Source organism: Hipposideros armiger, unplaced genomic scaffold (genome assembly GCF_001890085.2).
Source record: "Hipposideros armiger isolate ML-2016 unplaced genomic scaffold, ASM189008v1 scaffold_487, whole genome shotgun sequence".
Taxonomy (NCBI): Eukaryota; Metazoa; Chordata; class Mammalia; order Chiroptera; family Hipposideridae; genus Hipposideros; species Hipposideros armiger.
The window spans coordinates 349,794-364,497 of NW_017731837.1; the positions used below are offsets into that span (position 1 = coordinate 349,794).

Below are 14,704 nucleotides of genomic sequence, written 5' to 3' on the forward strand. Positions count from 1 at the left end.
AAATAGGTTCCAGGAGGGAAAGAGGCCAATAATAATTGGGACAGAGCAACTGAATTATACCCTTGGAAGCAGCAACTTTTCATGCAGCTTCAAGAAGGAGCTTGTTTTCCTCCCAGGGAATGGCCTTCAAACTGGGAGAATATGGATCAACATAAAACAGGAAATCTGGATCAAGTGGCTTCCCAAGCTCAGGGAAGATGTCAAGGTCAACGAAATTCACTAAGTGGGTCATAGAGCATAATACTTACCCTAAAATACTGCCAAAGTCCAGCCTTTCACTCTCTGAAATTGCCTCCATCGTAATAAGCAGGAATAATATTTAAATCATTTAACAAATCAGAGGCAATAACCCCTAACAATGGATGGTGGAGGATGGGTTTCAGGTCCACTGCTTAATCCTGAGGAGGTCCCCAAATGGGCGGAGTGGCCAGGTAGGTGACAGAGAGGAAATTCAGGGGTCTTGGGCCAGGGTGTATTTTAAGATTTTTAATAATTTATATGGCTGTACCAGAATCAGGACATACAATGAGCCATACTTTTAAAAATTAGGGCACTAAATATTTTCCTTAATTTGTAAGCCAAGTCCAGGAAACTCTATACCCTTTGTGATTTTTCACATCACAGATATAGGGTTATTTTATGGCATATATGAGGCTTTCAATTCTTCTAAGATGGTGACTACGTCTCCTAGAGAAAAAGACTTCTTTTGCCTTATTAGAATACCAGCTGTACAACTGCTAAGTTAAAATTTTTCTTTAAACTGGCTCACTTGTTATAAAATCTTAAATATATAATTAACAAAAAACTTAATACACCAAAATGGAAAAGTAGTATGGCCTGCCAGATAGGAAGGGTCCCAGGAAATAATGAAAATCACAATATCAAATTCTAAAATATTCTATTAGCAGAAGTTTCTGGGAAAGACCTGTCTGTCTCTGTTAAAAAAAAAAAAAAAATATATATATATATATATATATATATATATATATATATATTGGCAAGTGACAGAGAAGTGTTACAGACCTATTAGCACCAAATTCTGAGTTTCTCCTTGATAAGGAACTCAACAAAAAATGACTTTATTGTATTAAAGTCAAGTCCTTAAATCAAGTTGAGTCAGTTTTCACATAACATAAAATCTCATACAATACTACACTCAGGGAAAACATTAGCTATTATACATTACAATATTATTAATGAAGAGTAATGTCAATAGAAACCATCTCTAAAGAAGGCATGGTTCTAAGTTATATACATACCACTGACTTGTTTTATAATCTAAACAAGGTTTAGTTACATGATAAGAAATGGGGTTTGATATAAATCAGAGGACAGTTTAAATTTTAATAGCAACAGAGGCAACAAAGAAGATTTACTACCTTAATACTACTGATCTCGAATAGGGTTGTGATACCTTACCAGCTGGGGATGGAGGTGAGGTTAATTTAGGGATCACTTAAGAAACCATTGAAGACTAAGATCACCACTTCACACTCTCATCAGACTGGGAGAACACTCCAGGTGAACTAACCACAAGAGGACCATACACAACATACGACTTTTGCTCAGGTACGACATCACACTTCACCTTGTGAACTGAATTCCCCTCTGCATTTAAACAGAGAGAAAATGTCATCTTTTAGCACACATTATACACTTTATTCCAGCTATGTATTGGCAATACTGAAAGTTCACAATCTATTGAAATAGCTCTCCCTTACTTTATATTGCCCCCAGGCCCACCCCACCTCAAGAGAAGAGATGAGGTAAGAAACAAGAGTGTAGTTCAACTTAATAATTTCAACAAGGGAAGGGCCAATCAAGTGCGACTCAGCATGATATATATCAATGATATTTTATTTGCTAAAAAAAATTCCACATAACACAGTTTAACAATATCCAAAGGGAAAGATTAAATATTCTCATTTTATGTAGTCAGAGAATGGGTTTTATGAACCAAATCGGATATAATAAATGAGTATATTTTGTTAAGTTAGAAAGGAAGACAAATCGCCTTAAGTGAATCACACAGCACAGGCAAATAATTGCTTTCCCATTATTATGCATGTATGAGGCTAGGTATATTTTTCCTTTGAACCTTTAAATTAATCATGTTCCTCCACTAACCCACTCTGCACCCCAGTCTCAGCACCAAGAAAATAGTTTCAAAGGAGAGAACATCATCCTTTCAAATTTATGGCCAGGGAAAAAGATGTGTGACTTAGATCCATCACAGATACAAAAAATATACACTTATAGATAACTCTCTAGATGCCTTCTGTAGACCCACTAAATTTATAGGTTACTGAATATTAGGATTTATGCTTTACCAAAGCAAATATTGACTTCATCTCTGCCTGGGTCAATATCTGCTGCTTTGTTCAATAAATCTTGATGCTCATTTTCAAACTGAGTTATTATCAGTTCATTAATTTCTGCATGGTTCATATCAGCAGTTTATAAAATTTGAAATGCCAGTGAAAATGTCTTACCTAAAAACTTTAGATACAGCCAATTAAAGAGGCAAAAAGGCTTCTGCTTTCCTTCTGGCTTTCTCTCCCCTCAGAACTATTATAAGGAAAACTGCCTGAATTCCATATAATTCAGCCATCTATTCTAAAATAAAAGGATTATTTTCAAAAATAGTATGAATGTAGTGATATAAGAACTTAAAATATTCTAGATATAATTCTCTATGATATTACAATATTAGGGAACTATAAATGTAAAAAGGCAATATACCTCATTTTTAAATGATAACCACAATTAACTTATACGTGTAGCCTCCAGACTTTTGATCTCTGTTCATTAATGGGACCTTATTGCCCCTATTATTTTAATATATCTTATAGTTCAACCTATTTCATTTTGGTAGATGTTTAGTAAGTGTTCCAGCATGAGGTTGTACGGTAATTACCCAAATCCCTACTAATGGTTATTTGGGCTGTTAAACACAATGCCACTATGAGGATATGATATGCACAAGTGTTTGTGAAAGACAAATTCCTAGAAGTGCATATGATATGCACAAGTGTTTGTGAAAGACAAATTCCTAGAAGTGCATATGATATGCACAAGTGTTTGTGAAAGACAAATTCCTAAAAGTGCTGGATCAAAGACTATCAATATTTAACATTTTCACAAATATTGCCAAGGAGCCCTCCAAAAAGACTCCATCAATAAAGAAGACGTGGTACATATATACAATAGAATATTACTCAGCCATAAAAAAAAATGAAATCTTGTCATGTGCAACAACATGGATGGCCCTAGAGGATACTATAAGTAAAATAAATTAGAGAAAGACAAATACCATATTTCAAATACACATGGAATCTAAAAAACATAATAAACAAACAACACAAAAACAAGTCCATAGATAAAACAAACTAATGGTTGCCAGACAGGGTGTGGTAGGAAATGGGCAAAAAAGGTGAAGGGAATTAAGCACAAACTGTCAGTTATCCAATCAGTCATGGAGATGTAATGTACAGTATGGGAATATAGTCAATAACGTCATAAGAACTATGTACAATGCCGATGGGTACTACACTTATCATGGGGATCACTTCGTGAGGTATATGTCGTACACTTGAAATGAATATAATGTTGTATGTCAACTATAATTTTAAAATATTTTTTTTTAGCTGAGCCCTCCTGTCACCTATTGGCAGCTCAGCTCGGGCCGGGAATCGAACCACTGTTGCTCAGAGCTCAAACTCTTGAGCAAGCTCTTAACCAACTGAGCCACTCGGCCGGCCCTAAAATAATTTTTTAGAAAGATCAAAAAGTCTCCATCAGCCCACTACCATCACAGTCATTTTTAAAACTAAACTCTCAGCCGTCCATTTACCCATGTTTTAAATGTCCCATCACAGCAACAATTGAAATTGTTATCACCGACATATATTACTTGATATCAACCCACCACTGAACAGTATTTCATCGTCCTGATACACTTTTGCAAGGGTCACAAGGACCCTAAGAAATTTATTGATGCCCTCTTATAGCATACAATAGCATCAATTAACTCCACACACTTGTGAAACCACCTCCATAGGGAAGATGCCAAAAAAGGTCAGAAGTCAGCTGGCAAGAATTAGAATAAAAGTTTTTTTAAAAAGGAAAAAAAAAGAGATCTCTAACATGTAAGAACAATTTCTTTCAAATAGTGAAGAGGAAAAAACCAAACCCAGCCAAGTGTTAAAAAATGCTCAAGGTATCCTAAGCATATGGCAACACATTTTTCTTTTATACATAAAGTCCTGATTAGTATGTGACCATATGTGTTTTTTTCTCACCCTATCTTTGTAATCTCAAATCAAGTGTAAAAGAAAAAAAGAGTACCTATTGGAAAAAACGGTTTGTTCCACAATGTGTTCCCTATCTTGAGGACCTCCTCTTCCAAAACATTTAAGTACAAACAGGGAAACACAAAGATTAATTACAGACAAAGGTTCTGCCCAAAGAGCATAAAGTTTAAAGGGTGTAAGAAATATGGATACAACATATGAATAAAAAATAAACCAAATATGAAGAAACACTCCACCACATCTTAATAGGTTCAAGTACAATTTTTTTTTTAATCTTCATAACCAACTCACCATTCCTTATTTACTCATTTTAAACTAAATGCAATGTCACCTTCTATCTTTCTGGGGATCATCCTAGACAATTCATTTTGCTTTCTCTTCCATGTGCTAATGGTAATGAATTCTCAAGGGCTCTTTCCTTTCACCTATCAAATCCCTGCTGATGCAACTCCATCATCATCCTTTTTCACCCTGCCCTCTTCCTCACTGACTGATCCTTAACCCTACAACCAGTGGTCTTACTCAAACATAAAATCAACTGAGTCCATTTTCACCATAAAATCCGTTATCGACTCCCTATGATCCTTAGAAAGATGTTCTAGGTCACAAGCAGATGTTAGGACCGTCCATGGTGCAACTCCAATACTCTGTATCATTCCCTTAAGTCTCTTCAGCCAACTGTATACTCTAGACCAGGGGTCGGCAAACTTTTGAGACAGAAGAGCCGCGCAGCGGTCAGCAAAGTGCGGCTCACGAGCCACATGTGGCTCTGAAGTAAAATCGAAAATGCAAATAAAACTCATAGCTTCATTTATAAAATTTTGAAAAGGTATTATTCACATAATGGTGATTATGTAAAAATATATTTATGGCTCTCAAATAATTTTTAAATTTTTGTGAGGGACAGGATTCGCTTTTCCAGAGGTCGGCAAACTTTTAAGATGGAACGTACCCAAAAAGCCACATGTGGCTCACGAGCCGCAGTTTGCCGACCCCTGCTCTAGACCTACTGAGCTGCCTCCAGCGCCCCAGTCACTGCCAGATCACTTCATGCCCCAAAGCCTCTGTATGCCTGGCAAACAACTGCCCATTTTTAATGTCTGGGATCTGGAAGCAGCAACTCTGAGGAGCTCCTATGGCCCCTCCCATTAGAGCACAACACCTGACATGCAATAAGCAATTAATAAGTGTGTTGATGAATAAATAACTTCTGCTGAAAACTATAAATAAATAGGCAACTGTAGAGAACATAAACTTTAATTGTAAAAAACAAAGGGGAGACTGATGAGTTAGGGAGAGAGGGGTCAAGCAAGGCATCATGCCATTGGGAAGATGGATCTGAAGGCTGATTCCTCCCCAACAGTGTAGTTCCATCAGATCAGAAGGTCTCTACTACAAAGGAAATGTCTCTGGGGAAATGATTCCCTTAAGAGACTTCATAGGTGGCTTAGGAGAGGGGCCAATAGAACAATATTAACATAAAACTTTGAGATGCTATATTGCCTTCCATTCTTCTAATGACAAAAGCAGACTTCTGCAGGCACGTATATTTTGCTTTACCCTGTATAAACATTATTAAAAATAGGCATGAAAGTGTTATTTTAGGAATTTAATTATATCTTAAGTTCACCAGGGGAGCTCATCACTTAAAAAGGATCCAACAGCGAAACCTTTTGTAAATCACTCACTAATTTATCTGAATTTCATGGCAGGATCCCGTTAGTGAGTTCCTAAGCACAGAATTTGGCATGAGCTCCTTTATCCATCCATCCATTCACCCACTTGAAAAATACGCACCAGGTCCAGCCAAGTGGTGCATTGGTTAAGAGCTGGCTTGGGACACCAGAGGACCCCGGTTCGGATCCCACATATGAGGGCCAGTGACACTGCCCTCTACAGCTAACATGCTGAACAACAACTCGACCTGGAGCTGGGTTGCCGTGAGTTGCTGGCGACGGTGTAGGCTGCAGCCCCTGCTGCAGTGGGTTGCCATGGGCTACCATGTGTAGCCAGCAGCCAGCGTGAGCAGCCGTCCAGAAGCCGGCGACTGATCTGCCTCACCCGGGAAGAGCGCAATGATGGTGCCAACTTGGGCCAGTGAAGCAACGTCCTCCACAACTAGACTGAAGAACAAAAGGACAGCAACTGTCTGTTCCCCTTCCCCCAATTCCCCAGCGCTGTTCCCATCCCCAATTTCCCCAATAAAAATCTTTAAAAGAAAAAAAAAATATGCACCAAACATGCACAAAATGAAATACTCTTACACACAGCAGGGGAAACAAGGAATTATAAGCTACACTAATCCTTGTCCTCAAGGATTCTACATTCAACTGGGGAAATGAGACATATATGTGTGTGCATGCGCATAATAAAACAAGATGCTTATATGAATAATGTAGTGGGGTGGCATATAACTAAGAGCCAAATAGGTAACACCTATTCCATTCCAGAGTACAGGCCAAGAATTATACCAGGTTATTACAAATATTACCTCTAATCCTCAAAGCCATCCTGCAAGGTCTGTGCTTTTATCTCCATTTTACAGCTGAACAAGTCAGCAAACCCTGGGGACAATTAGAAGGACCTTGCATATCTCCCACAATTTCCTGGCCACGGCACGAATGCCTCTTAGAATAATCCTGCTTGACCTTCACCTAGCGCAACACCAGACACTTCTTGCAAGAAATTTTGGTCATTGCATGTCTCACTGTTGGATTTCTCTAACAATGAAAAATGGTCCTGTTTTTTTGATTCACAGAATCTTTCTACGCAGAAGGAATATAAGATACAGATTATTAAAAATGCAGAAAAGCAAATAGGTTAAGTAACAATGAGGTAGGAAGAGAAACCACAGCCTGTTTTACTCCAAGTATCTGAGGGGGAAGAGAGAAAACAGACGGCTTTATAAAAATGTCTCAAATTTCCATGTGAACTTGCTCTGGATTTGTTTCTCATTTCCCTTTCCGGCAACGATGACCTACCTAGCATGTGTTACTTTTTGTGCAGTAATTACAGAAGTTCTCAGCAAACTCCAAAATTCATGAGCTGTCATCACCTCAAGTAACACAGAAAAATATCTGTATCTTAGTCGAGTGAAATTAACAGCAAAGAAATTGGTTTAATACTTCCAATGAAACACTCTAATTTGAACTATTGCCTTTTCTTTTTCTTGTCAGTGTAATTCTACATAAAATACCTAAAAAGGTCTTTCCACCTTTTTCCCTATCTGGTATAAGGAAAATAAATCCAAAGATATAAAGCAATCTTGAAATTACATTGCTATTATTAACAGTTAACAGTAATATCTTACATTTATGTGCTGTTTCATATATCTTATTCATGGTATGTTCACATTGAACTCAGATATTACGACCCACCTTTTTACAACAGACAAAATTAAGGAGCTGAGAAGTTACCAATCTTCAGATGATCACAATGGGCCTAGAACACGTATCTCCAGGCTCCGCCAGTCCTCTATGCTAAAGCTGTAGGCATTCACAATGAAATTGTCTGATAAGCATACAGAAGTAAAGTTTTTAGGATTTCAAATCTAATAGGATGTATGTATTATCCAAGGTGATGAAACTTGGCTAGTCCTATAGTGAAAAGTTACATTAATATTAGTGAATTACTATTGTGACAATATACTAAAAACAAGCTATCCACAGCTCAAATATTTTTGCAACTCTTCTCAAGTGAGTGGGGTGGAATGCCACTGGAATAACCAGATCAGCATCATTCACCAAAACCCACCCACACGAAGGCAACCTAATGAGGAAGACGCAGTAACCCAGGAGGCCGCAGAGCCACCAGCACCCACCCATCTCCCACAGCACATTTTTTTTTCATTAGCTGAGCCATCCTGCCACCTGTTGGCAGCTCAGCGGCAGCTCAGCTCGGGCCGGGAATCAAACCAGCGACCCTGTTGTTCAGAGTTCAAACTCTTGAGCGAGCTCTTAACCAACTGAGCCACTCGGCCGGCCCTCCCCACAGCACATCTTTGTTCCTCCCGAGTCCTCTCCAAAGGAAGGACCAGATTCATTAGGAATACTAACTACAACACTTGCTGCAGATACTATAGCTCAAGGGGAATGCAAGGCCAGGGGTTTTAAAAAACACATTCCAAATCTGAACACTTCTGTTTGAGTCAGGCTAACATCTGCTCAAAAACTCAGGCTGCATCAGTGCGAGCAAAGTTGGCAAACCTTTCTGTAAAGCACCAGATAATAACATTCTAGACTTTTTGGGCAAAGGCCTATATGGCAACTACTCAACTATTCAGCTGTAGCATGAAACCAGCCGAAGACAGAACCTAAAGCAGCGGTTCTCAACCTTTCACAGGGGTCACCTCAGACCATCGGAAACACATATTTTCGATGGTCTTAGGAACCGAGACACTGCTCTTCTATCCGTCTCCAGGCCCACATGCAGATATGCCCACACACGAGTATCCAACGACCCCTGTGAAAGGATTGTTCGACCCCCAAAGGGGTCACGACCCACAGGTTGAGAACCGCTGACCTAAAGGAATAGGCATAACTGTGTTCCAATAAAACTTTACTCACAAAAACAGGAGGTGGTTTGTAGCATGCCAACCAACCTCTGAACCTGAGAATAGTTTGCTTAACCCTCATTCCCAAATCCCAAATGGGTAATTCTAGTGAATTACAAACGATGTAACTCAGCATGCTTAGCTCTCAGTATCAACAAGTAATGACACACTGTCGATCATAGCTACCCAGTGAGAATTCCAATGATAATAATATCAATAGCAACAAAAGTAATAATAGTGCCCTCCCCCCCAAAAAAAGGAAGTAATATTAGGTACTTTATGCCAGGGATTTGTTCAGTTTTCACACATATCATCTCATTTCATCCCCATAACAACTCTATGAGGGAAGTGGTATTAATTATTCCTATTTCAAAGGTGGGGAAACTGAGGCTCCAAACAATTAAATATCCTCCCAACCTCATAAAGATATTAAGACATAAAAATTAGATTTGAAATGTTGTCTATATGACTTCAGAATTCATAATCTCACACCCCATACCCCCAAAGCATCAGTGATATTATCTTAGGAGGAACAAAGACAAGTCTGTGAATTAGAGGCAGGAGATTGAAACCTGGACCATTAAACCAATCTTTCAGAAGTGGCCTACATTCCTTTTGCTAAATTTCAAAAACACTTCCCACTACAAACAATGAGCTTTTCGTTTGGGAGCCCCACTTTTGAAGCAACATTGATGGCTAGAGGTATACATACCTGCAGCTAATAGTCCAACATCTGGTTTACTGTGGTTTGAAGGTGCTGGTGTAAATGCCAAAAGGAACAGGCAACAAATCTTACTCTTTCCTGCCCTTTCTTTGTCTATTTGCCTAATGCTAAGGAATGTCTCTGATGGAACCCAAGTCTTCTTGACCTGAGAACTGATATTCCACCTTTTCGTGTGAGGGTGCTGACTATGCTGCCCCAAAATATGCCTTTTGGGATATAGGTTGCTTTAAGTTTGTTGTTTTTAAGAAACAAAAGACTCGGAAAGAAACTTTGACCTCTCCCCTAAGTGCCTAAAAGAACTCAGATAGAAGACCTGTTTCAGGAAAGGAGAGATCATCATAGATAACTCTGTTTAATATGAACTAGGCAGTGATAGAACCCTGCAAGGCCCCTCGGATTAAAGTCCTCTGTGTCCCATGGTTTCAAGACTGCCCAACGAACATTTGTTTATGAGACATGAACGTTTTCCACCTCCTTGGAAATTGCCTTACTGTCCTCCAAAGTCCTAGACCACCAATTCCCATCCCTTCCTTACTCCAGAATGACATGCATACCTCATTTCGCCTTACTATCTTTGGAATTTTTATGCTTATGTGAATTCCCCACATACACGCCTTATGTCATTTTGATTATTAGTTCAGCCAGAAGAACCTTCCAAGGGTAGGAGAAAATTGTATTTGTCCTCCCCTACAGGTGTGAAGCAACCACCGATATGGTGGTATTTTCAGGAAATTGAAAGCATGAAGACTATGTATTGTCAACTGGCCAAAATAACTCTCCAGACAACCCATCAAAAGAGCGGTTTATTCAGAAAAGAAAAAGAAAGAAACCACCACAGCAGTGTGAGAATGCACTCCTCTGGCCAGGCTCCCAAAAGACTGCCCACGTGCAAAAAGAGAGCCCACCCCACCCTTCCCCAGATGTCCTCTCTCTATATAGATCCCTCCCCCGGAAGTTACCACAAAGTTTCTACAGGAAGTCAGGACTAGATAGTGAACAAGGGGCCCAGCTCCACCCAGAGTCCTCCCAGCTCTACGGTTAGTCATCTTAAGATGCAAGTTCACTTTTATCAGTATCATCAATTGATAACTTCTCTCATTCTTTTCTTCTCCTTTTCTTTCGTGCATAACGCCCAGCAAGATACTTCACAGGTTCTTCCAAATGTATATTTCTAGGGGATTTCTCATATGAGAGTCTTCCCAGTTCCAGAAAAAAAATCAATAAGAACAGGAATTGACAAAGGATAGCCTGTGACCCTATCCAACTGGCCACCTATTTTAGCATGGCATGCAAAAAAAGAATGGTTTCCATACTTTTAAATGGTTGAGGGGGAAAAAAAACATCAAAAAGTATAATATTACCTGACACATGAAATTCAAATTTCATTGTTCATAAATAAAATTTTATCAAAGCCCCGCCAGTTTGTCCAGTATTATCTATGGCTGTTTTTGCACTACGATGGCAGCTGTGTAGTTGCAACACAGACCGTAGGCCCGGCAAAGCCTAAGCATATCTGTATCATTACAGAAAAGCATGCCAAACTCCTGAGGTTCATCTTTCAGCCCTTCCACCAACAGAAGTGTCCAGGTGCAGACACAATGCATTCCAGAAATACAAAATGGAGGCTCATTAACTCCACCAGAGTTAATGATACAAACAACTGCTCCATCTCAAAAACCGTACCACTTTATGTCCATTCTTAACTAAGTAATAGGAAAAGAGTAAGCCTTTCATTCCTTCACCGACATTTTCAATTGGAGATGCTGATGGGATGTAACTTCCAATTTCCTGACTAAAGGCATTATTATTCTAAATTGATGAACTATAAATAGCGGCCACTTTATGCCTCTTCCTAACTGATATTGGAGCCACAGAGTACAAAAAGATAAATTTTCTTTGGATTGCTTGGCAAGAAGATACATACATACATACACACACACACACACACACACACACACACACACACACACACACACACACACACAAATGTAAGTTTGGCTTTCATCACCCTGTTTCCTTCATTTATCAAAAATGTTGACAAAAAGGCTCTAATTAGATCATTCTAATCACAGGGAACTGGGTGTGATGAAAGACCTCAGAATCACTATCTGTTCTTTGCAAAACAAAACAGATAGGCTATTCTCCCTGTAGGAGCAGGAGATTTATCAATAGACAAAAGGATGCAAAATGCTAATAGATAAGGTGTAATTAAAGATCAGGCCTATAAATTTTACACTGACACAAATTTCCGAGGATATGCAGGTGGAATTTCAGCATTTGGAACCTGGGTATCATCATGAAAATAATACCTTTCCGTTCTGTACGCAACAACATTGCATAATATATAGATTTGTTATTAAGACTAATGCTCCATGCCTCTAAGTTCTTTCATACAAAGAACTTGAATTATTCAGTGCCAACACAATTTCCAAAGTGGTCTATCTTCTTCAAGCATTCCTCTGTATTGGCTGCAATACATTTTCTGTATATTTTTGAACATCAAAATCTATTTTAGAAACAGTAATCCACCTATCGTATTTTTGCTAGTTGTTGGAGGCATCATTTAGAAAGGTCTGTGCATTCTTGTAGGTTTTCATCTTTTTCCCCTTATAATGTAAGAAAATTATTTCCAGTGTAATAGTCAACATGGTTATAATACTGCTCTCTCTCTCTCTCTTCACTGGCTCAAAGGCTGAAAGTAAAAATAAAAAATGAAAAGAACTGCAGAATACCACAGAGTAGAAGGCTAAAGTATATTCAACTAAGAAGATCTGATCTGAAAATAAAGTTAAATTTTTTTAGATTAAACCACAATAGATCATCTTGATATGGGATGCTTTATAATATTTAGCAGACATTTAGCAGCTCAAGACTAGCCATGTATTTTCTGCTCTCTGAAATCACAGTCACCGACAAAACAGAAAAGGCTATGTCTTGTGGAAAATTACAAGTTTGGTACAATGAGCCATTAACAAGTTGAGAAAATAAATTGAGGGGAAAAAGCAGGTTGAGAAAACAGGTGGGAGAGATAAATTAAAGTACTTAATATAACCTTGAGGAAAAACAGGCTTGACTATTTCAACGTTTAGGAAACTACGAAAGGTTTGAACAAACAGAAGTCAGGCAAGAAAGTGATTCAAAGTGTGCTTTCAACTGAGTTGAATGGGACGTGAACTGGCCTGGTGACCCTGTTCAGAACAAGTCAACTTACCAGAGTAGGCCCAGTAAGGGTCCCCTGAAGCCTTGCGCCTGCGGATCTGCGCTGAGCTCCCGTGTCTGCTCTCCTGCAGGGCCCCAACGTAGCCTTCTGTCAGCGCTGGAAGACAGGGAAAGCCACATGAGACAGTCATCACCCCACTGGACACAGGAAGGTGTCAAGTGTACACAGCTGAGTAACTCCCTAGAAGCACCGACCTTGGAATAACTGAACAGAACCTCCTGGTTTTACAAAAAAACAACCACAGGAGACCCTAGAGAAATTACCATGGTTACTATTAGTATTAATCACAGCTTACGATGAGCTTTGACTCTGTGCCAAGAAGCACAATACACTAAGCACTTTATATACATTATCTTATTTAATCTGCAAAGACCACCAAGTAGAAGATACAATGGTCCCAATAATGGGGCCATTCCATAGATATGCAAACTGAAGCTTAGAGAAGTTAAGTCACTTGAATTTGCCCAAGGTCATACAACGACTAGACCTTGAGCCTGTGGTTTTGGTGCCAACCACATGTACAAATAAGCCTATGTCATAGGTGCAAATAGCCTCTAGCCTCATTTGATCTTCAGAAAGCAAGGGTCATTCCATCTCTTTTACAGATGGAGGCCTTCAGGCTCAGAGACACTAAGATACTGGTCCCAGGTCACACAGGTAAATATGCAGCAGGTCAGGGAACCCAACACCAGCATGCCTGCATCAAAGCCAGGCCCTCTGCCATCCACACACAGCACAGTCTGAGGCCCGGGAGACTCCCCATGGGGAGTATCAGGCCTCCACATTCTCTGGACTCCAAAGAGTCACCTGTTATATCTGAAGACATGAAATTTGAAACCCTCCCAGGCCAACATGCTCAGAAAAAAAAAACACAAAACATTGCTTAATGATGTTTTTTGTTTTGTTTTTTTAAGCTTTTAGTGGGGAATTGAGGGAGGGGAACAGCATTGGGGAATTGGGGGAGGGGAACAGACAAGTTGCTGTTCTTTTGTTCTTCAGTCTAGTTGTGGAGGACGTCGCTTCACTAGCCCATATATTGGTATTATCATTGCGCTCCTCCCGGCTGAGGCAGATCGGTCGCCGGCCTCTGGATGGCCACTCACGGCGGCTCTTTGGCAGCTCACACCGGCTGCCGGCCACACACGGTAGCTTATGGCAACCCACTGTAGCAGGGGCTGCAGCCTATGCCATCACCGGCGACTCACAGCAGCCCAGCTCCAGGTCGAGCTGTTGTTCACCATCTTAGCTGTTCAGGGCTGTGTCACTGGCCCTCATGTGGGATCCGAACCGGGGCCCTGCTGCTCAGAGCTGGCGTCCCAAGCCAGCTCTTAACCAACACACTACTCGGCCAGCCCAATGATGTATTTTTTTAAAAACTGAAAATGAATCCAATCTTCTACCCCATTACGGACAGCTTCAATCTGCCAGCTATAGTGTTTGAAGCCCTCCCCTCCCATCCCATCCTATCATGGATGCAAATTTCTTTTGTTGTGAGTCCACACCTGAATGCACTGATACGTGAAAGAAGACAAATATCACAGGTGCCCAGAATCTAAAATGAAATGGAATTACACTTCAAACAATACATCCCAGCTGTCTATGTTCACATTTAAATGCACCCAAACAAATTAAAATGCACTTTTAAAAAGCAAAGAAAATGGTTAGAGAAATGTATATTCAATTAAAATGAACATGGTACTAAGAAAACACAATACATATTCTATTCCAAATTAGTCAAAGTAATAATAATAATAATAATAATAGTAATCATCTCACCATGATCGCATACGCTTTGTTGACAATGTGACAGTCACGAAGAAAATTAGGAAACATGTACTTTATGCTTACATGTCAATGCTAAGACTGGTTTTAAGAGAAGTAATGCCTGAACAAAG

General features: G+C 39.5%; 1 protein-coding gene across 1 annotated transcript in view; it reads right to left on the reverse strand.

Moving 5' to 3' along the window:
• LOC109395835 (receptor-type tyrosine-protein phosphatase gamma-like) overlaps positions 1-14,704 on the reverse strand; it is a gene marked incomplete at its 3' end in the record, with an annotated part of 531,517 nt that overhangs the window by 321,957 nt on the left and 194,856 nt on the right. The window contains exon 2 of the mRNA XM_019667172.1: positions 12,801-12,905. Coding sequence (XP_019522717.1) covers positions 12,801-12,905 — 105 coding nt within the window. The remainder of the gene's footprint in view (positions 1-12,800; positions 12,906-14,704) is intronic.